The sequence below is a fragment of the Sus scrofa genome, chromosome 15, assembly GCF_054392235.1.
Source record: "Sus scrofa isolate SSC_HxYL_T2T_F1_AM1 chromosome 15, Sscrofa_HxYL_maternal_Yorkshire_Landrace_v2.0, whole genome shotgun sequence".
Taxonomy (NCBI): Eukaryota; Metazoa; Chordata; class Mammalia; order Artiodactyla; family Suidae; genus Sus; species Sus scrofa.
The window spans coordinates 62,547,773-62,569,442 of NC_139397.1; the positions used below are offsets into that span (position 1 = coordinate 62,547,773).

General features: G+C 41.5%; 1 protein-coding gene and 1 long non-coding RNA gene across 7 annotated transcripts in view; one reads left to right on the plus strand and one right to left on the minus strand.

Annotated features, from left to right (window-relative positions):
• LOC146395873 (uncharacterized) overlaps positions 1-21,670 on the plus strand; it is a 979,457-nt gene that overhangs the window by 49,273 nt on the left and 908,514 nt on the right. The gene's annotated exons all lie outside the window — the stretch shown is intronic.
• Positions 1-21,670, minus strand: part of ASH2L (ASH2 like, histone lysine methyltransferase complex subunit) — a 36,293-nt gene that overhangs the window by 8,146 nt on the left and 6,477 nt on the right. For 4 of the 6 annotated variants that reach the window (XR_014828811.1, XR_014828812.1, XM_021074653.2 and 1 more), the window contains 8 exon segments: positions 17,733-17,828; positions 16,612-16,707; positions 15,681-15,756; positions 13,419-13,512; positions 12,484-12,701; positions 3,626-3,793; positions 3,149-3,342; positions 1,011-1,103 (listed from right to left, as the gene is read on the minus strand). Coding sequence is in view for 4 of the 6 variants with exons in the window: in XM_021074653.2 (XP_020930312.1) it covers positions 1,011-1,103; positions 3,149-3,342; positions 3,626-3,793; positions 12,484-12,701; positions 13,419-13,512; positions 15,681-15,756; positions 16,612-16,707; positions 17,733-17,828 (1,035 nt within the window). In the remaining 2 variants the exon portion in view is untranslated. 6 annotated transcript variants of the gene reach the window in all.

A 21,670-nucleotide genomic window follows, 5' to 3' on the forward strand; every position in this document is an offset into this window, starting at 1 on the left:
CTTTTCCGAAGTAACCTTCTCTAACTCTTCTTTCCACAAGAGCTATCTTCTGCCTGGCTGTACTTTCTGGCTTTAGCATCCTTGCATTGACTAAGTGGTTCTCTTTATGACTTTTCCCTCCTTTAACTGGAGTCCTAATTTAGTTCTCCTACATTCACTTCTATTACAGTTGGCATCACAGAATTTTTATGAACAAATGTTTCCAGCTCAGAACTTTCTTCTACTCCTTTCCTTTTACCTTTGGCCCCTGTGGTTGATCCAGATGCCCTAGCCCTTCGATTGTGCAATGACCTGGGGCAGACATGCTCCCAGCAACCCTGGGAAAGGGAGGTAGGGAAAGTTCTAGAAGACACAGAAGGCACCGTCACAGCTCCTGTGCCCTGGAGTCACAGGGTGAGGCCCCACTCATCCTGTTAGGGCTCTTCCCTCTGCACTTGATTCCTCCTCTGATAACCAGTAAGTATCCCTGACTTGCTTCCTTGATTATTGAGCCACTTATTGGGTCTTCCTTGCTTTTTTTGCCCCTTTCTCTAAGGACCCAGGTCGCCCCCTGCTCACAGCAGCAGCGAACAGCCCAGCAGAGCAGAGCAAAACAGGCAGGAGAGCACTGGCCTTATGGCCGAGTCAAGAGGAATCCCCCCATCTCCCGGGGGCCTCATTTCCCTCACTTTCCTGACAAGGAGGATGGACCCAATCTTCATTTTTTTTTTTTTTTTTGCCTCGTCTAGGGCCACTCCTGTGACATATGGAGGTTCCCAGGCTAGGGGTCTAATCGGAGCTGTAGCCACCAGCCCACACCAAAGCCACAGCAATGTGGGATCTGAGCCACGTCTGCAACCTATACCACAGCTCAGGGCAACGCCAGATCCTTAACCCACTGAGCAAGGCCAGGGATCGAACCCACAACCTCATGGTTCCTAGTTGGATTTGTTAACCACCGCGCCACAATGGAAACTCAGACCCAGTCTTCAAATGCTTCTACCTCTGACACTTTGAAGACCAGGACTCACCTCGCTATGGGGAGTCTGCTTTAGGCTCTTCTCTGCTTTATCCACGAAGTCTTTTTCTTCAAAATACAAATAACTCTTGAACTTTATCAAAGCCTTGAAAACCGAAAGAGAGGAAAAAGAGAAACACTGAGGCATCAGTTCTATCACCATGAAATTTAAGAAGAAAAAAAAAAGAGCCACATTCACACTAATAGCACTGAGTCTCTGTGTTCTGAACAGAAATAAAATCTCTGCAGAGTCAGCTCGGTTGGATTTTTTTTGAACAGCTGTGTGCTTCCTAAGAACTACCAGATGGCAGATGCTTGTTGAACGTTTTCATTCCTCAAATTTGGGGGCCACTTCTTCCCTCCCAGTTCCCTCCTGGGTCTCTGGGTGGTCTCTGGGTCACACCTTTCTTACTGGTTCCCAAGAGTCTGTTTAACCATTCACTCCCAGATAAACATATGACATTAATTTTATTTTTCCTTTTTTGGCCGCCCCATGGCATATGAAGTTCCCGGGCCAGGGATCAGATTCAAACTGCAGTTTTGGGGCAATGCCAGATCCTTACCCACTGTGCCAGGCCAGGGATCAAACCTGTGTCCTGGCAATCCAGAGACACTGCCAATACCATCATGCCACAGTGGGAACTATGACCTTAATTTTTCTTACTTGAATTTCTTCACAGATACATATATTGACAATGGTGAAAAAATTCCAAACGATGCACAAGAATGTAAAATGAAGAGTCTCTCTCCCCCTCACCGTGTCCCTCAATAATCAATTTCCTGCTGCCAAAAAGAATCACTGCTCTAGTGTCCTGGTATCCTTCTAGTCTAGGCATCTGTTAATTATCTTCCAAAACAGAAGGCATACAAATGGTAGCATAGTATCCACTCTGTTTTGCATCCTGACTTTTGCATTTTATATCTGCAGAGGTGTAGTTTTGGACCAGATCCACAGTACTCTGTTTTATAACATATTAGCTGCTTATTCAAATTATAAAGTCAAGTTTTAATGAAAGGGTAAAACTGGTAGCTGCAGACCTCTGTGTACTGTAAAAGCAGGCACGTGTGTGATTTAAGTGGTAGTGGGAGCTAGGACTGATTGGAATAGAGTATGAAGGAACTTCCTGGGGTGATATGATTGACAGCTCCACAGGGGTCTGGGCCAAATTCAAAGCTCAGTGAATGTACACTTAAAATTAGTACATTTTCTTTAACATAATTTTTTTTTCTTTTTAGGGCCACACCCGTGGCATATGGAAGTTTCCAGGCTAGGGGTCAAATTAGAGCAGTAGCCACCACTACACCACAGCCACACCAGATCTGAACCGAGTCTTCAACCTTCACCATGGCTCATAGCAATGGTGGATCCTTAACCCACTGGGCACTGTGCTGATGGCTGCAATATTATCCCAAGCATACTAAAAAAAACAGAAAGGAGATACAGCAGGTTAGGAATGTGGCATTGTCACTGCAGCGGCTGGGGTTGCTGCTACGTGCTATGGCAGGGGTTTGATCCCTGGTCCAGGAACTTCCAAATGCTGAGAACACATCCAAAAAAAAAAAAAAAAGATGGATAGGAAGTTCACCCATGGTCTAAGTGGGTAGGACTCGGTGCTTTCACTGCTGTGGCCCAGATTCAATCCCTAGTCTGAGAACTGAGACCCCACATCAAGCTGCTGCACACCACAGCCAAAAACAAAAGATGGATAGGAGTTCCCATTGTGGCTCAGCAGGTTAAGAACCTGACTAGTATCCATAAGGATGTGGGTTTAATCCCTGGCCTTGTTCAGTGGGTTGCTGCAAGCTGTGGCATAGGTCGTGGATGAGGCTTGGACCTGGCATTGATGTGGCTGGGGCATAGGGGTGGCTACTGCTCTGATTCAACCCCTAGCCTGGGAACCTCTCTATGCCAAGGGTGCAGCCCTAAAAAGACAAAAAAAAATAAAAAATAAAAAAAATAAAAAAAATTTTAAAAAGATGGATAAATGGGTGGACTGGTGAATGGTGGAATGAATGGCTAATATGGTAATTTTCATAATGAATGTTGGTTAAGATACAAATGGTGGATCAGCCTCACAAGAGAACACATAGCTGCAGGCATCAGCTGCCAGGAGCTTCAAACCCAGGAATCTACTGGAAGGACAGACTCACCTTATCTTTATAGGTATCGGGTAGTGACTTGGCTGTCTCCGTGTCTTCGGGAAGATTGATATAAAACCCTAGGACGTCTCCCTGTCCATAGCCAGAAGAGTAGTGTTTGCCAATGGACTGGTGGAACTTGGTTCCTTTTTTGCTCCGCCAAGAATAGCTAAATTTATCATAACCTAAGGGAGCTTGAAGGTTACCTGTCCCAATAAAAAGATATACAGAAGTCAGGACTACAAGTTAACTCTGACTTGCTAAAGGAAAAGGCTCTACTCCTTTTTTATTTTTTGGCCAATTTTGTAAAATAGCTAACTATTTCTCAAAAGCAAAGAGTTATGAAAATATTCCCAGGAACTGCAAAATCACCTAAACCCTCAGGAATTGGGTTTTCTGCCCAGTTCAGTAAGTCCAAGAGTCATGAAGCTGAGCCAGACGGTCTATGCCTCCCCCAGCTACCATGTCCACATTATGGCCCCAGCTTACCTAAGGGCTGGGACCAGCCCAGTCTGGCAGCAGTGTCTGGCGGCATCTCATCCACCGTGATTTCAAAGTACCAGGCACCCTTCCGAACCCCATGAGAAGCCCGAACCATGGAATAGCCCTTCTCTCCAACCACAGTCAGCCGGTCATCAGAGATCTTTAACTGGGGAGCTGCAGTGATGGAGATTGAAACAGAGGCCTACAACTTATTTGAAGTACTCAAGAGTCAACAAAAACACGAATCTCTTAACACTCAAGTAAAACAAAATAAAAAAATAAGTAATACCAGGTCAGGAATTTGAAGTACTGGTTCAGAAAAACAATCTCAAGATACAGACAAAGGAGGAGAGAAGGAAAAAAAGGAAGAAAGCTACCAGGTAATCAGTTTCATGATTATTTAAGATGTCAGGTTAAAATTAATTATTCTGTCTACTTCCTAAAATATAACAAACCAACTGTAATGAGCTTGGATCCTGATGTGAATAAAACATCCTTTAGAAGACCTTTTACTTGAAACAATGTGACTTTCAAAAACAGGGCAAGTCCTCATACGTTCTTCACTCAGCCTCCCCAAGTGTGAACAGCATCTATGATCATAATACAATGATCAAAACCAGAAAATTAACACTGATGTAATCTATAGGTCAAGTTAAGCTAATTACCCAAATAATATTTACTGTTCCAGAATCTAATCCAAGATCCCTTGTTTCATTTAACTGTCATGTCTCCTCACCTCTTTCATGACCCTGACATTTTGAAGATACTGGTCAATCTGGTTTGTAGACTGTGCCTTGGCTATGCCTATCTGATGTCTCCTCCTGTTTGAGTCCAGGTCATACCTTTGCCAGGACACCACTGAGGCAATGCCAGGCCTCTCAGTGCATCATGCAGGAAGCATATGCCATCAAAAAGGTGACAGTAAACTCTGATCATTTGGTTAGGGTGGTGCCTTCCAGGTTTCTCTACCATAAAATTACTAGTTCCCCTTTGTAACTAGTAAGTGTTTTGTGGGAAGATCAAAAGATATTTGAGACAATCTAGGAAACCTGATCTGGACTGAATTCAGGTGACAGCAGGAATTAATCTAATTTGTTAAGTGAGATGATAGCATTGTGGTTATTAAAGAAAACATTCATACTTTCTAGAGATGCTTAACTTTCTAAGAGTATATAGGGTGAGATTTACTTCTTAAAAATTAAAAAAGAAAAATAAAAAAGAGAGACAATGAAATAGAGGAGCAGGTAAAGCAGACATGGTAAAATCATCATCATTAAATCTGGGTGAAAAGGTATACAGAGATTCACTGTACTCATTTCTCTACCTTTTTTTTTTTTTTTGCACATGGCTTGAATCTTACTTTACTATGAGGCCATTATTATAAGATAAAGGGACAATCTAAGCCAATTGGAAGGGATACTGAGACTTGGAAGAAAAAAATAATAAAAGGCAAAAGGTGGGAGAGTGTTTCCAGGCTGTGTAGGTTGATTTTATCAATGGAGAACCTCTCCAATTATGAATTAATTTAGGGAAAACATTTGGAAGTGTTTGCAACACTCTAGAAGTCTGAATTCTATTGGAATAAGCACAAAATTTAGATTAACTAGCTTTTATAAAGGCCTTTATGATTTACAAAGTACAGCCAGCCAGGCACTCACTCCCCCTCATAACCCCAGGTCCACTGTGCTGCAGGAAAGGCAGAGCGTGCAGCCGTCCACGACCACACTCCATGTCAGCGCCAGGGTCTGACTGAAGCCCTGGTCCTACACTCTTTCTATGGCACCACAATGGCAAGTGTTAGGTAGATACAATGATAATCTCCTTAAATTCCATGCATGTTGTTTAACAGAACTTTCATAGGTATTTGGCAAATTCTACCTTCTCAAATATAAATACGCCTTCCTTTACCCCTTCCTGCACAATTCAGACCTAAAGCCATAGATGGGGCTGAGCAAGGCAAATGTCCAAGACAGAACAGGATTATCAACGGGTTTATTTACTTCCTCACAAAACACTTTTTAATTACAAAACGAGTAACTTTATAGTGGATAATCTTGGCAGACACCATCTTAGACAAATGATCCATGAACATCACCAATAATAGGATAAATGTCACCTGTAATGGGACAAATGAAAGTCATGCACCACCAGACAGGATGCTGTATGTGAGATCATTTCTGTGATATTCCTGCCAAAGATGCAGAGCTCGGATCATGAGTAACCAGAAGAAACCAAACTTAGGGATATTCTACAAAATAACTGCACTCTAATTTTCAAAAGCATCAAGGTCAAAGTCTAGGAAAGATGGAGAAACTTTTCAGACTGAAGAAGGCTTAAGTGTCAGGACAACTAAATGAAGCAAATGATTCTCAACTGGATCCTTCTGCTCTAACAGAAGTTCTGTTCTGGAACTGGAGAAACTTGAATAGAATCTGAGGATCAGGTGGAAGTAATCAGATGTTAGTCGCCTAATTTTGATGCTATATACCAGTTTATAAGAGTGTAAAAGTTTAAAAAATATCCACGAATTCTTTGATATTCTTCAGGTGGAGCCTGACAAATAAAACGAAGTCGAAGTGACTGTCCAACTTCAAGACAGGTCAAACTCTATTCCTCTCCTGGATCACTTGCTCTGGGAGAAGTCAGCTTCTGTGGATGAGGACAAATCAGCAGGTATGGAGAGGCCCACACAGGGAGATCTGAGGTGCCCCATAAAAGCCAAGTAAGGAGGCCATCTTGGAAACAGACCCTCCAAGCCCCACCAAGAACTTGACTTCAACCTCCTCAGTTTCTCTGAGCCCGACCAGACAGCTCAGCTGCTCCCAAATTCCAAACCCTTAGAAACTATAGGGTGATAAACATTTGTAGTATGTTTGTTTTGTCCCCACCTACGGCAAGCAGAAGTTCCTGGGCCAGGGACTGAACCTATGCCACAGCAGCAACAGCACCAGATCCTTAACTGTTGAGCCACCAGGGAACTCCAAGATTTGTAGTTTTTGACTGCTAAGTTTTATAGTCATTCATTAGGCAGCACTAGATAATTAATACAAGGAGGATGTCCTTGTTTGCAAGAAACACACCATAAAGTTCCTAAAGGTGAGATGGCATCATAGCACCTTGCTCTCAGATGGTTCTGGGAAAAAAATTTTGTACTATTCTTTTTTTTAATAAATCTGAGATTATTTCAAAATAAAAAGTTTAAAACATATAATACAGATTTACTGTTAACTTCTAAAAGGCTCAGCACAGAAACTCCTTTTATGGCTCAGCAGGCTAAGAACCCAACTACCTGGTATGTGGGTTCGATCCCTGGCTTTGCTCAGTGGGTTAAGGATTCAGCATTGCCATGAGCTGCAGTGTAGGTCACAGATGTGGTTCAGATCTGGCATTGCTGTGGCTGTGGCTGGCAGTGGCAGGTCCGATTCAAGCCCTGGTCTGGGAACTTCCATATGCCACAGGTGCAGCCCTTTAAAAAAAAAAAAAAAAAAAGGCTCAGCATGAACAGCAGGCAGCCATTGCTACCCTATGAATTAAGTTCTAATGAGTTACTACTGAGGGCCAGTGTTCTCACTTTTCTCTCCTCCAGAATTAAAGTTATATGGAGAGAAACAAGTCTCAGTTCTTAAGCCCTGAAGTCACATATTTGACCCTTCCCTACAATTAACAGTGTGCCTGTCATTAACAGGAATCACACAAATCCACCTACAATGGTCACAATGCCAAGGGATTATTTTCAAGTGACTTCACTCCACTTGACCCTTTCACTTCTGAAGGACAAACATCTATATAAGTGTTACAGCTTTTAGCATTAATTCAATATAATAAAGATACGGATGTGTTTAGATTCAATTCAAAGAAACAGCAGAAAGAGGTATATTTTTAAACAAATCATGGAAACATGAATATGGATTGAGCATTAAATAATCAAGAAATTATTATTCCTGGAGTACCCCCTGTGGCACAATGTGTTAAGAATCTGACTGCAGCAGCTCCAGTGGCTGCAGTGGCATGAATTCAACCTCCATCTTGGTGCAGTGGGTGAAAGGATCCAGTGTTCACAGCTGCCACTCAGATTCAATCCCTGGCATGGGAACTTTCATATGCCATGGGTGCAGACATTAAAAAAAAAAAAAAAAAAAAAAGGAAAGGGGAGTTCCTGTCGTGGCACAGTGGTTAACGAATCCGACTAGGAACCATGAGGTCGCGGGTTCGGTCCCTGCCCTTGCTCAGTCGGTTAACAATCCAGTGTTGCCGTGAGCTGTGGTGTAGGTCGCAGACGCGGCTCAGATCCCGTGTTGCTGTGGCTCTGGTGTAGGCCGGTGGCTACAGCTCCGACTGGACCCCTAGCCTGGGAACCTCCATATGCCATGGAAGCGGCCTAAGAAATAGCAAAAAGACAAAAAGGAAAGGGAGAGAGGGAGGAAGAAAATATTAATCACCTTAATTGGGTACAATAATGGCATAATGGTTGTGTTTTTTAGAAAATCCTTGTCAGAGATAAATATTGAGATGCTTACAGGTATAACAACATGCTATCTAGATTTTGCATTAATACTCTAGAAAAACAGCAACAAAAATTTATCAAGTACACTTAGATAAAAGTAGGTTATCTAAATTCACTTTCTTTTTTGTTTTGTCTTTTTAGGGCTGTACCCATAGCATATGGAGGTTTCCAGGCTAGAGGCAGAATAGGAGCTGTTGGCTCTGGCCTACACCAGAGCCACAGCAACGCCAGATCGGAGCCACATCGGCGACCTACAGCACAGCTCACAGCAATGCTAGATCTTTAACCTAGAGCGAGGCAAGGATCGAACCTGTATCCTCACGGATAATCGTCAGATTCATTTCTGCTGAGCCACAATGGGAACTCTACTTTCACATTCTAAAGGATGATTAATGCTATTCTCTTATTGATTGCATAAACCATGCCATTAAAAGAACTATTATACATAAGAGTTTTGCATGACAAAACTCTTGCATGTATACGTACAGGAGTTCCCGTTGTGGCTCAGTGGTTAATGAATCAGACTAGGAACCATGAGGTTTTGGGTTCCATCTCTGGCCTCCCTCAGTGGGTTAAGGATCCGGCATTGCCGTAAGCTGTGGTGTAGGTCGCAGATGCAGCTCGGATCCCAAGTTGCAATGGCTGTGGCGTAGGCCAGTGGCTACAGCTCTGATTAGACCCCTAGCCTGGGAACCTCCATATGCCGCAGGTGTGGCCCTAGAAAAGGACAAAAAAAAAAAAAAAAAAAAAAAAAAAAATCATATACAGAGTCAAAGACAGATGACAAACTAGAAGAAAAGATTCACAACGTATACCACAGACAAAAGGCTAATATCCCTAATATGTAAAGGGACAAATGACAGAAAAATAGGAAACAAACCACAAAAGATGGGAGCTCCCTTTTGGCATTCCAGCATTGTCACCGCAGTGGCCTGGGTAGCTGCTGTGGCACAGGTCTGATCCCTGGTCTAGGACCTTTCATGTGCCAAAGGCAACACCAACCCCCCCCCCCCCCAAAAAAAAAACCCCAAAAAACCCCACAAACTTAATTCACAAGGACTTTTAAACATGAAAAAAATGTTCACATTTGAAGAAAAAAAATTTAAATATTGAGATTCCATTTCTCACCTCTCAGACTGGCCAAAATTAAAATCAAGGACAACATGTTCTGCTTGTGAGGCCACAGGGAAATGAACACTTTCTACACTGCTGGTGGGAAAGCAAACCAGCCAAGCTTTTGAAGGGAGCTTTGGTAATATCTAACACAACTATGTCTATACAACTTCCCTTTGGTCCATCAATTCCACCTAGAATTTTACCTTGAAAATATACCACCAACAGTAGAAAAACACACACGCCCTTGGTTATTCACTGCCTCTTTGTTTGTGAATGCAAAGTCCTGGAAACAATCTAAATGCCCATATACAGAGTGGTTGAATAAACTAGGTACATCCACTTAATGGCGTAACATAAAGCTAAAAAAAGATAAAAATGAGGAAGATCTCTTTGAACTGGCATGCAGTAACTGCATGAAGCAAAACGCAAGACCATCTATAGCATGCCGCCGTTCATGTATGAAAAAAGGAGATAAAAGGAAATACATATGTATGGGCTCATTTGCACAAAGAAACACAGCAAGGGTAATGCAGAAACTAAAGAGACTGGTTACATATAGGAGGTAGGTGGGAAAGTGGTGGGGGGAAAAAAAAGGAAATGAGAATGGGGTGGCAGGGATGAGGAGAGGGTAACAGAAAAACCTTTTGAACAACAGTCACTCTCAGAACCACAGTAATGCTGCACATATCCTTCATGTACGCTCCTGACACATACACACATCCCAAAATGTGAGAGAACCCCAAATGGCATCCCAACCCTAACAAATGAACCTACTATATTACAAATGAAAAATGTAACACCACTACAGGATGTGGAGAAAAAATGAACTAATCTAAGTTAACAGCATCCTCATGGATACTGTAAGGCTAAGACAGAAAGCTGTACAAAAATGCTGTCATCTAGATAAAGAATGTTTCCTAAATGGTTGGCAATTCTCAAAGTCCCTTATGTGCATATTAGAATGAACAAGAAAATATGTTGTAGACAGAGTTAAATTCCTCACTGCTCGAGAAAGGAGTTACAAATATGGAAAGGTGAAAGGCTGGAACAACCCTGTGGTGTCTGATTAAAATCCGAGGTATCAGGTAAACTCAGTATAGCCATGTACATGTGTAACGGGATACATAACACACATTCCCCACCTCAGTCCATTGGAGGAGCCTAGAAACAACATCCCATAAAAGTAAGCAAACTACTTACACCTTTTTTTTTTTCTTCCATTTTTTCTTTCTTTTTTTCTTTTTAGGATTGCACCTGCAGCATATGGAAGTTCCCAGGCTAGGGGTCAAACTGGAGCTGCAGCTGCTGGCCTACACCACAGCCATGGCAACGTCAGATCATTAACCCACTAGAGAGGCCAGGGATTGCATTCTCATGAGACACTAGTCAGGTTCTTAACCTGCTGAGTCACAAGTTCTTCTACACTTTCATTTCTAAACACTGTTCTCCAATCCAAGGAACCAGGGCTCCTTGGAGAAGTAGCTGATACTTGGCCTGGGGCATGGAAAATATGAGCTAAAAACATCTTGCGACACCAGAAAATATGGGGGAAAAAAGAAAGATGACTTATCAAAAGGACACAAGATTCCATTCTCAACAACACAGATGAACCTAGAGGGTATTATACCTACTGAAATAAGTCAGAGAAAGACAAAACACTCTCTTATCTCCTACATGCGGAATCTAAAAAAGCCAAATGAACTTATATAACAAAACAGAAAGAGACTCACAGATATAGAAAACAGATTAGTGGTTACCAGTGGGGAATGGGAAGAGGGGAGGGACAAGGAAGGGGTAGAGGATCAAGGGTACAAACTACGATCTACAAAATAAATAAGCTATAAGGACATATTGTATAGCACCAGGAGATACAGCCAATATTTTGTAATAACTTTAAATGGAGTAAGTCTTTAAAAATATTGAATCATTATGCTGTACACCTGAAACTAATATAATAGGTAAGTCAACGATACTTCAATTAAAAAATTTAAAAAAAAAATACATAGGAACCAACCTAAAGAAGTTCCTAATGGCCAAAGCTGGAATAATTTGAACAAAATAAAATGTAGCCTACAAAATAAAATAAATTCTGTAGGTCCACACTGATAAAAAATAATCAATTAAATAAAATAAAAAGGAAGGGGAGTTCCCGTTGTGGCACAGTGGTCAATGAATCCGACTAGGAACCATGAGGTTGCAGGTTCGATCCCTGGCCTCGAGCAGTGGGTTAAGGATCCAGCATTGCCGTGAGCTGTGGTATGGGTCACAAACACAGCTCAGATCCCACATTGCTGTGGCTGTGGTGTAGGCCCGCAGGCTGGTGGCTGCGGCTCCGATTCGACCCCTAGCCTGGGAACCCTCCATATGCCACGGGAGCGGCCCGAGAAATGGCAAAAAGAAAAAAAAAAAAAAAAAAAAAAAGGGAAGAAATAGCAAACGATCAAGCAAATACCACATTAACAATTGCTAACAACAAGATCCACCAATAGATGCTAAAATTAGTGGGATGGGCAAAACTTTAAGGAGAGACAGGTTATCTGCATAGCCTCAAAGTATCTTTCCCTAAGATTTATTAACTACAAAGGGAAAGACAGGAGAGCCAGTAGAAACTACCTTAACCAAATGATCTCCACAAGACAACCAATAAGAAGAAGACACATCAACATCTGAGCCCATGAGATGAGCAGAGGATACCTATCTGCCGTGATCTTCTGAAACTGCACAACCTGAGTCTAATCATGAAAAAAAGTCAGACCGACCCTCACTGAGGAATATTCAACAAAGTCACTGATCAATACTGCAAGAGGCTAAGGAGAAATAACTAAATGCAACATGAGAACCTAGAAAAGAGGCACTAGTGGGAAAATTGGTGAACTGTAAATAAAGTCTTCAGCTTCATTAACAGCATTTACCATTGTAAATTCAGCAGTTTTGATAACTGTACTAGGGTTGTGTAAGATCCTGATGAGGGATATGGGGAAATTCTATTATTTTTGGCAACATTACTGTAAGTTTAAAATTAGTTCAAAATTAAAAGTTAAACAAACTGTATACCATATATAAATGACTAGAGCTTATAAGAAGGGACAAAGAAGGAAACTATTTCTTGCATATTCTGGCTGAGTCTAGTCAGAGATGGGGGTGAGGGAGTGGTAATAGTATGTCTAATCCAAGCTGAGATGGAGCTGATGACAGTAGTTCTACATAACACTGGGTCCAAAACAAACATTTGGAGCTTACCTACCTCGATCATGTAGGGCTAACAAAACCCGTTCATACAAGCAAGCTCTGTAGAGGTCTCCAGGAATTGGTTTTCCTGCCCAGCAGTCAAGTTCGAGCTTCTCAGGGTCTGGGGCATGGGGATCGGGCTCCGCTAGAATATACCGATAGCCGTCTTTGTTAAATGGGTGTTCCAATGGGTAGCCATGAGGGGGAAGGCGCTGAGCAGAAAACAAGGGGTCACTGCAGAAAGGAAAAAAAATAGAATCAAGAAACGAAAACCCCTCTAGCTCAAGTGCCTTCAATTCTGTAAGAAAAGACTCTGATTTATTAGATTTCATCTGCAATATGGAGGACTTCAAATGCTCATTACTCATACAGCTCGTCCCGCCCTCTGCAGGTAAGACGGGGAAATGACAATTTACTCTCATCTGTAGGGCTATCTATGAAATTGAGCCAGTACCATCACAGGTGAGAAAGGGAACAGACGAGGAACAGGGCGTATTTAGCATATTTATCACCATAAACCAACGAACAGAAACTCAAGAGGTATGGGCACTTACTACCTGTTGCCAGTCTGAATAAGAACTGGCCTGGATTTCGCTACCTCAGCACCAAACGAAGTGGAGAGAAGAGCCATGAGGGAGGCAGAACATTCAAAGAACTACCATTTCAATATTGGTTTCACTCCCCTGCGCCATCTCTCCTTTTTCCAGATGCCTCACTCGAGATTTATTCCCAGGTAAATCACTGGATGGTGCTGCCCTGGGGCTGCTCTACTCAGAATAAGTTCATAAAACAGGATGCCTAGCCTGGGGTTACTTTACTCCTCAAAGCACTTAAGGCTTGAGAAACAAGGGACAGGCTTATACCCTGACACCTTAGCTCTTTCCCCTCTGATGGACACTGCCACCCAGAGAACACTCCAGCAGTGCTGAGGAGGGTGGATGTTCTGCCCACCTCCGGGCCTTCTTGGTGGTCCCCGTGGTTCCGCCATCCTGCTGCTTGCGCTTAGCGCCTCTTCCTTTCCCACTGCTTCCTGCTGCAATTCCTCCTTTGAAGAGAAGGCAGATCACTTTTAATGGGCTGTGACCGATACCCCACGGATAGATGCTGACACTCCGTGGGTACCAACACCCCAGCATGCATTTGTGTGACGCCACAGGGCTTCCTGCCCAAAAGCACACTGGGCTGTACTCTGGTTCAGAGCAAGTCTGCTGAGGGGCTCACAGCCCAGAACACCGGGTTCTGGCAGTAAAGGTGAGTGAACCCAGCACACATGCTACCTGTGTTACATTTTCAACCCACTAGTGCACTTTCTGAGGATGTAACACAAATGCATTTTCACTCACTCAGATTCCAAACACCCACAGCTAGAAACAACTGCATGGATGAAGGTTTTTTTCTACCCAATCAATACAAACATCTGCAAAGAGAAAATAGCTCCACGATAAGTAGATGTTCACTTGCTTGAACTACACACGGTATATTCCATAAACATGATAAAGGCACAGTATCTGCTAAAGCACTTAACTTGAATATCCACCAAGACAAAAGTACACCAAACATGGAAAACAAAAACAGATGTACCAAAAAGGTGTTTCTCTCCAGTGCTGTTAGGCATCCACTAGGTTGTACATGACCCATGTAGGAAAGGTGGCTTTCAATTTAGTAGGCAATTTTTGCAATTAAGATGGTGCCAGCACATCCAATTTAGGTTAGACTAAGCTGGCTTGTAGAATTAAGAGCAAATATCAATAGAGAATATATAAATTTTATACAAAAAAAAAAATCTACATACTAAAGCCACAAGGAACACTACCTTGTGTATTTTTGAAAATGGGTTTTTTGAAATTTTTGTCCAGTTACCATTCCTCTCAGTTTGTTTTTCCAACTGCAAGAAAACATCCCTGAACTGCAGGAAAACACCTTTATGTAAACAACTGCATACAGTACTGTATCTTAATTTGGGGCAAGCTTGGAAATTATCAGCAGTTCTGCTGCAAGAAAAGGGATCAAGACGTTGAAGGCAGGTCATATTCTGCACAGACAAGACCAGACTTAAGCAGAACTCCCTTTAATGAACACACCAGCTGTCATTCCTATTCCTTATAAAAGGCTTAAAGTTAAACTGCTGTAGCATCAACACCTCTAGTCTGAGTTACCTTAATCAAAAAATGATTAAGTTTTTTTGGCATTTGCATTTTAGTTATTTTGAGGGGCGTTTTAGATCCATCTTGAACAAAACAAGCAAGACTAAGGGGACTGCTGGCCGTGTTAGGCAGAATATGACAACGTACAAGCTTCTCATCACTGACATTAAACTGGAACTAATATTTCATAGCAAATGCTATTGCCACCATTTTCACAAAGCTTTAAAATTCTAATGTCATTTTAGCTTCTACCACAACTCAGCAAAAAGCATTTTCCAAACCACAAAATACTTAAGTCTGAGAGGCTGAAAGAAGACAGAGGAGGAATTCACCTCCAAAAGAGGCTCCACCTGTAAGAACAGAAGTGGCACCATGTATTTGTCAAATTTTAACAGTTAAAAGGGGAAAAAAATAATGTAAAAAGATGAACAAATACACTTAGCTATTTCCAACCCATCTTAGAATATCAGTAACAGTGGGAATGATTTACTCATATAAGATGCTACCACTCCAAAAGATGAGTTAATGATATCACGGGTCAGAGGAATAGCTGGCTACCTCCCCACTATCCCAACTCTCAATAGATTATCGTTAGTAACAAAGGGCATGGATGCTAGCAGGCGGGTTAGAGAGAAAAACATGCTACAGTGGGTGCTCAACACAGAGATGCTGTCATGTGAATAAGCTGAAGATTCAGGATAAAATAAAAACAGGAGATGGGCAAGAAGTTTGTTAAGTAACAGCTGAATTAAGGAAAAAGTGAAGTACTGAATCTAAGTCAAGGACACAGAAGGGGAGCCTAATATAAACACAGTAAATCTGACCTTAAAATTGTGCCTTGTTTCATGCTAGGTCTGTTTCACTTAAGATCAAACTGTTGTGTAGAGTGACAAAAGTTCTCTACTACCATCTGTCGTATCTTTAGCTAGCTCCTAAAAATTAAGACTTGGACTTTAAAGCATCTTGGTAAATATCCAGGTAAGAGTCAACCCAAAGACCGCCTAATCCTAGGCACATTTGGATTCAAGAGCTTACAAATATATCATCAATGAGACACTTAAATACTTACCATTTAGATTCCCACTGGTAGAAACAGTGCTGCTTTGTTTTTGGTTGTCATAAGCAGGGCCAATGTTACTAAGATCCTGGAGGGAAAAATATTCAATTATAAAGGGAGGCTATATAATGAAACCAACCTGGCAATGTCAAAAAAACAAAAACAACAAAGGAAGAAATTCTAGTAGAATGACAATCCTACAGTCTGAAACCTGCAGGAGTCCCAAACTCAGATGCTTCGAGATAGGCAAGTAACAAGTGTGCGGCAGCCAAGTATAGACCAATGCGCTTTGAGAATGAGGATGAATGGCAACCACCCCATGAGGGTAGTGGAGGGCCAATGGCTCCCTTGGGAGTCCAGGCCCAAAGTAATCAGAGCTTCTCATTTTACAGGAAAAGACAGAAATCTGCATTTCTATGCAAAATCTTGAATTTTCAATGCTGGCAAATCACACATTTTAAGGTACAGATAAAAGATCTGACCTCCCGAGACGCTAAATGTGACCCCTGCTACTGAACAAAAAGAGTGAAAATTTGCTTCTTCCTCATGTTATGCCAGGTATGCAGCACAACCTCTTCTTCACGGTGAATTTTTCTTCACACTGACAAATGTTTTTAGAGCAAAGTTGAGATGGAAAGAAAGTGAGAATATAACTTGGAATGGCCTGTGTTACAAGTGAGGAAACGGAAGTTTAAAAAAATTAAAAAAATATGCATCAAGTCATAACATTTTGGGGAGGAGCCGAAACTAAAACACCAGCCTTCCGGATTAAGAGTGTTCTTTCTTTCCAGGTGGAATGAGAACCATTTACTTGTAGCCCAGAAAGCCATAGGTGTGAAGGGCAGTGTGTTATAAGTGGCAAATATACAAATGTAAACAAAGCCTGAGTCTCTGTCTCCTTGGCTTAAAAATCAAAAGGGGAATATGAAGCCTATTAACATACCTGATCCAGAAGGCCAAACTTGGGGTAATCTTCTTCTGGGTCCTTACTCCCAGGATCAGGGTGTTCCTTTACTAAGAACACATCTCTTTCTTTACTCTAAAAGCAAAGAGTATTGCAGTATTACTGGAAATTTTATATGTAACAGAAGTACTAAACAGATGATCAACCACTCCAATTCCTAGGAGTAATCTCCAAAACACAAACAAAGCCCCCTCCACAGCAGTACTGCTTTTTCTGATCAGAAAATTAATATATGACCTTCAAAAAATTCAAACAATTCCCTTGTGGCTTAGTGGGTTAAGGATCTGGCATTGTCACTGCTGTGGCTCTGATTAGAACCTTGGTGCAGGTTCAATCCTTGGTTTGGGAATTTTCCATGCTGTGGGGGTGACCAAAAGAAAAGTCAAATAGAGAAACTTGAAAAACTGAAAGCCAACATTCTTCATAACCCCCTCCTATCCTTGCACCTCACAGAGATAAGTACTATTAATGGCTTGCCTGGGCTTCTCCCCAGATGCTTTAAGGGCAATAATGTATATATACAACAGTGTTATTTGCTTTCGCTCTTTTTAAAAAAACAAAAAAATTTTTTTAATCAAAGAAAAACAACTGTCTCCAATTTCAATACAAAATTATTCTCACAAAAGTGCATCAGACAGGAGTTCCCATCATGGCTCATCAGAAAAGAATCTGACCAATATCCATGAGGACACAGGTTAGATTCCCTGGCCTCGCTCAGTGGGTTAAGGATCCAGTGTTCCCGTGAGCTGTGGTGTAGGTCACAGATGCAGCTCAGTTCTGGCATTGCTATGGCTGTGGCATAGGCTGGTGGCTACAGCTCTGATTCAACCCCTTGCCTGGGAACTTATATATGCTGAACATATGGCCCTAAAAAGCAAAAAGAAAACAAAACACCAAAAAAAGACCAAACAAAAAAACCCACCGTGCCTTCATTTAAGACACAATGTGTAACTTACTGATTTTGTGTGAAAACTATTAAATATTAGGTTGTTCTCATTTTCTTAGTCATCACATTATTTCAGTGAGACCAAAAAAAATTAATTTTTACAAAGAACACTAGTTTTCCAAATGTCAAGGCTAATCAATTTTAGTCTACTTACCATTGTTTTAACAATGTTATTTGGCCAAGTCATTTTCCCAGGTCTCTGTCTGGTCGTCATGCACTCCCAGTATTTATCAATAAATGGTATGATATCCTAAGTTTTAAAACAAGATAAAATTAAAAATAAATAAAAAATAAAACAAGATATATTAAGATTTTCATAGTTTCTTTCAAGCTTATGCTCGCAAAAAAAAATTTTTAAACTGCAGCATTTTCAAAGGGCTTGTCAGAACCAAAAGACGAATCCACTGTATAGTTCAGGGAAATCTACTCAATAGTATGGGAAAACCCATATGGGAAAAAAGAATGGATATATATGTATAACTGATTCACTTTGCTGTACACCTGAAACTAACATAGCATTCTAAGTCAACTCTACTCCAATGAAGATTTAATGTAAGAAAAGGGGACAAATCCATGTTTAGTCTTTTAATAAGTGAACAAACATAACTGCACGCAAACAACATACAGGTTGTGGGGAATCTGACGTAAGTATACACAAATCTTAGCCATTTAGGGCTTTCGATCCAGCTGGAGGGAAAAGACTGATCCAGTCCCCTGGACAGGGCTGCAGCCTGGAAGATGACACCCAAGTTCTCCCTCCAGAGCTCCTGCTCCTCCATGCTTGAGGCATCTCCCCTGCACACCCCAAAGGCGCCTCAGAATCCTTGTGACTAAGCCTGAACTGTATCTCCCTCCACAGATTTGCTCTGTAGACTCTGTTCTTGCTCTTAACACTCAGAGTCACCTTCACCTGGAATCACAAGTTTGACTCCAGAGTCATCCTTGTTCTTCTCGTACAACCTGCATATCTCAACTGTCACTAAATAAGTTTTTAAATTTCAGAACTTTCTCCGCAGTCAGGCCTCCTTCCCACCCCCACTGCTTTGACTGTGGTCCTTGCCAGTTCCTGCCTGTGCCACTCAAACAGCTGTCTAAGCTTGATCCTCTGGCACCAACCTCCCCTGACCCCAGACCACCTTCCACAGCCCAGTGCAGCTAGTCCACCACTAACATCTTTCACCAGAGTCAGTGCCCTGAAAACCAAATCAGTACTAAAAGAAACCAGGGTTGAATCAGAGAAAGTACAAGAAAAAAAAGACTAGAATGTTCTGTTGTTCCAGAAAGTAGGGAAGAGTTCAAAAAACTGATAGGGACATATCAAAAAGTTTCAGGAGTCAGTTTGGACGGAGCCCACACTGGTCAAATCTGAGCATCAGAAATTCAGAAATCTCATAATGGACTATAAAAAGCCACAAATCCACAGCAGTTCCTAAACTTAAACGAGGACAATGGGGGGCACGCTTCTTTACTGATTTAGGCAAGGAAACTCAATGGTTGCTACAACCACTGCTTGAAAGGGTTAGAATAAGATATTCACACAAACTAGATGTATCACCCCATGAATTACTAATTACAAAGAAAAAGTGTCCCTATAATAGAGAAATCTTGTAGTCAAATTTAGGATCACTACTAATAAAACAAAGCAATTGATGGGAGTTCTTGCCATGGTGCAACAGGATTGGCGATGTCTTGGGAGCATTGGGATGCAGGTTTGATCCCCAGCCCAGCACAGTGGATTAAGGATCAGGTGTTGCCGCAGCTGTGGCGTAGGTTGCAGCTTTGGTTTGGATCTGATCCCTGGCCTGGGAACTTCATATGCCACAGAGTGGCCAAAGAAGAAAAAAGATTAAAAATAAATGAATAAAAAACAAAGGAATAGCTTATGCTTTCTGATGTGATAACAGAGAAAAACACACGCTGCCTAGATGATATTCTTGCTAAAAATGTTTAACCTGAACTTATTCATAAGGAAACAATCAGATAAATGCAAACTGAGGGGCATCATGACAAACAACTGTCTAGGCCTCTTCAAAATTTCAAATGTCCTAACAGACCAAATAAATAAATAAATACAGTAAAATAAACAAAGGAATTGTTCTAGAGATAAAAGAGACATTACAACTAATGTGTGCCCCTCGATTAGGTTCTGGATGGAAGAAAAAGCTATAAGGGATATTATTAAGACAATAATAATATTGAGAAAATATAGACTGTATACACAGAAATACAAAGTGTACATATTAGATAGCTGTACTGCATCAACATTAAATTTTTTTAGTACGATCCCTGTATCACGGTTATGAGAGAATACTGGGTAAAGTATAATACCTGCAGTTTAGTTTCCTATAAGCTTAGAAGGAAATAGATATGGGGAGATAAAGCAAACACAGCAAAATATTAACTGGCAAATCTGGATAAAGAATAAACACATGTTCAAAAAGACAACTTACAGAATGGGAGAAAATAGTTTCAAATGATGCAACTGACAAGGGTCTAATCTCTAAAATATACAAACAACTTATACAACTCAACAGAAAAAAAAAAAAAAAAGCCAACAACCCAATGGAAAAATGGGCAAAAGACCTGAATAGACATTTCTCCAAGGAAGATATACAGATGGCCAACAAGCACTTGAAACAATGCTCAACATCACTAATTAGTAGAGAAATGCAAATCAAAACTACCACGAGATACCACCTTATACCAGTCAGAATGGCCATCATTAATAAGTCCACAAATAACAAGTGCTGGAGGGGCTGTGGAGAAAAGGGAACCCTCCTGCACTGTTGGTGGGAATGTCAGCTGGTACAACCACTATGGGCAACAGTATGGAGGTACCTTAGAAAACTATTCATAGAACTACCATATGACATAGCAGTCCCACTCTTGGGCATGTATCCAGACAAAACTTTCCTTAAAAAAGACACATGCAGGAGTTCCCGTCGTGGCTCAGTGGTTAATGAATCTGACTAGGAACCATGAGGTTTCAGGTTTGATCCCTGGCCTTCTCAGTGGGTTAAGGATCCGGCGTTGCCATTAGCTGTGGTGTAGGTTGCAGACGAGGCTCGGATCCCGCATTGCTGTGGCTCTGGCGTAGGCCAGCAGCTACAGCTACAATCTGACCCCTAGCCTGGGAACCTTCATATGCCGAGGGAGCGGCCCCAGAAGTGGCAAAAAGACAAAGACACATGCACCCGCATGTTCACTGCAGCACTACTCACAATAGCCAACACATGCAATCAACCCAAATGTTCACGGACAGATGATTGGATTAGGAACATGTAGTATATATACACAACGGAATACTACTCAGCCATAAAAAAGAACAAAATAATGCCATTTGCAGCAACATGGATGGAACTAGAGACTCTCATACTGAATGAAGTAAGTCAGAAAGAGAAAGACAAATACCTTATGATATCACTTTTATCTGGAATCTAATATATAGCACAAATGAACCTTTCCACAGAAAAGAAAATCATGGACTTGGAAACTTGTAGTTGCCAAGGGGGAGGGGAGGGAGTGGGATGGACTGGGAGCTTGGGATTAATAGATGCAGACTGTTGCCTTCAGGATGGATTAGCAATGAGATCCTGCTGTGCAGCACTGGGAACTCTGTCCAGTCACTTATGATGGAACATGTAATGTGAAAAAAAAGAATGTATACATGTATGTGTAACTGGGTCACCATGCTGTACAGTAGAAAAATATAATAATAAAAGGCTAAAAATAAAAGAATAAACACATGTTCACTGCACTATTTGAATTTTTCTGTATATTTTATAAATTCAAAATAATAATTTGGGAAAAAAAGAGAGAAGAAAACCAAACCTATTAACGGCAAACATCTATCTATCTATCTATCTTTTACCGTTTCAGGGCCATACCTGTGGCATATGGAGGTCCCCAGGCTAGCAGTCAAATTGGAGCTATAGCCACTGGCCTACGCCACAGCCAAGCCACGCCAGATCCAAGCCTCGTCTGTAACCTACACCACAGCTCACAGCAATGCTGGATCCTTAACCCACTGAGCAAGGCCAGGGATGGAACCTGCGTCCTCATGGATACTAGTCAGATTTGTTTCTGCTGAGC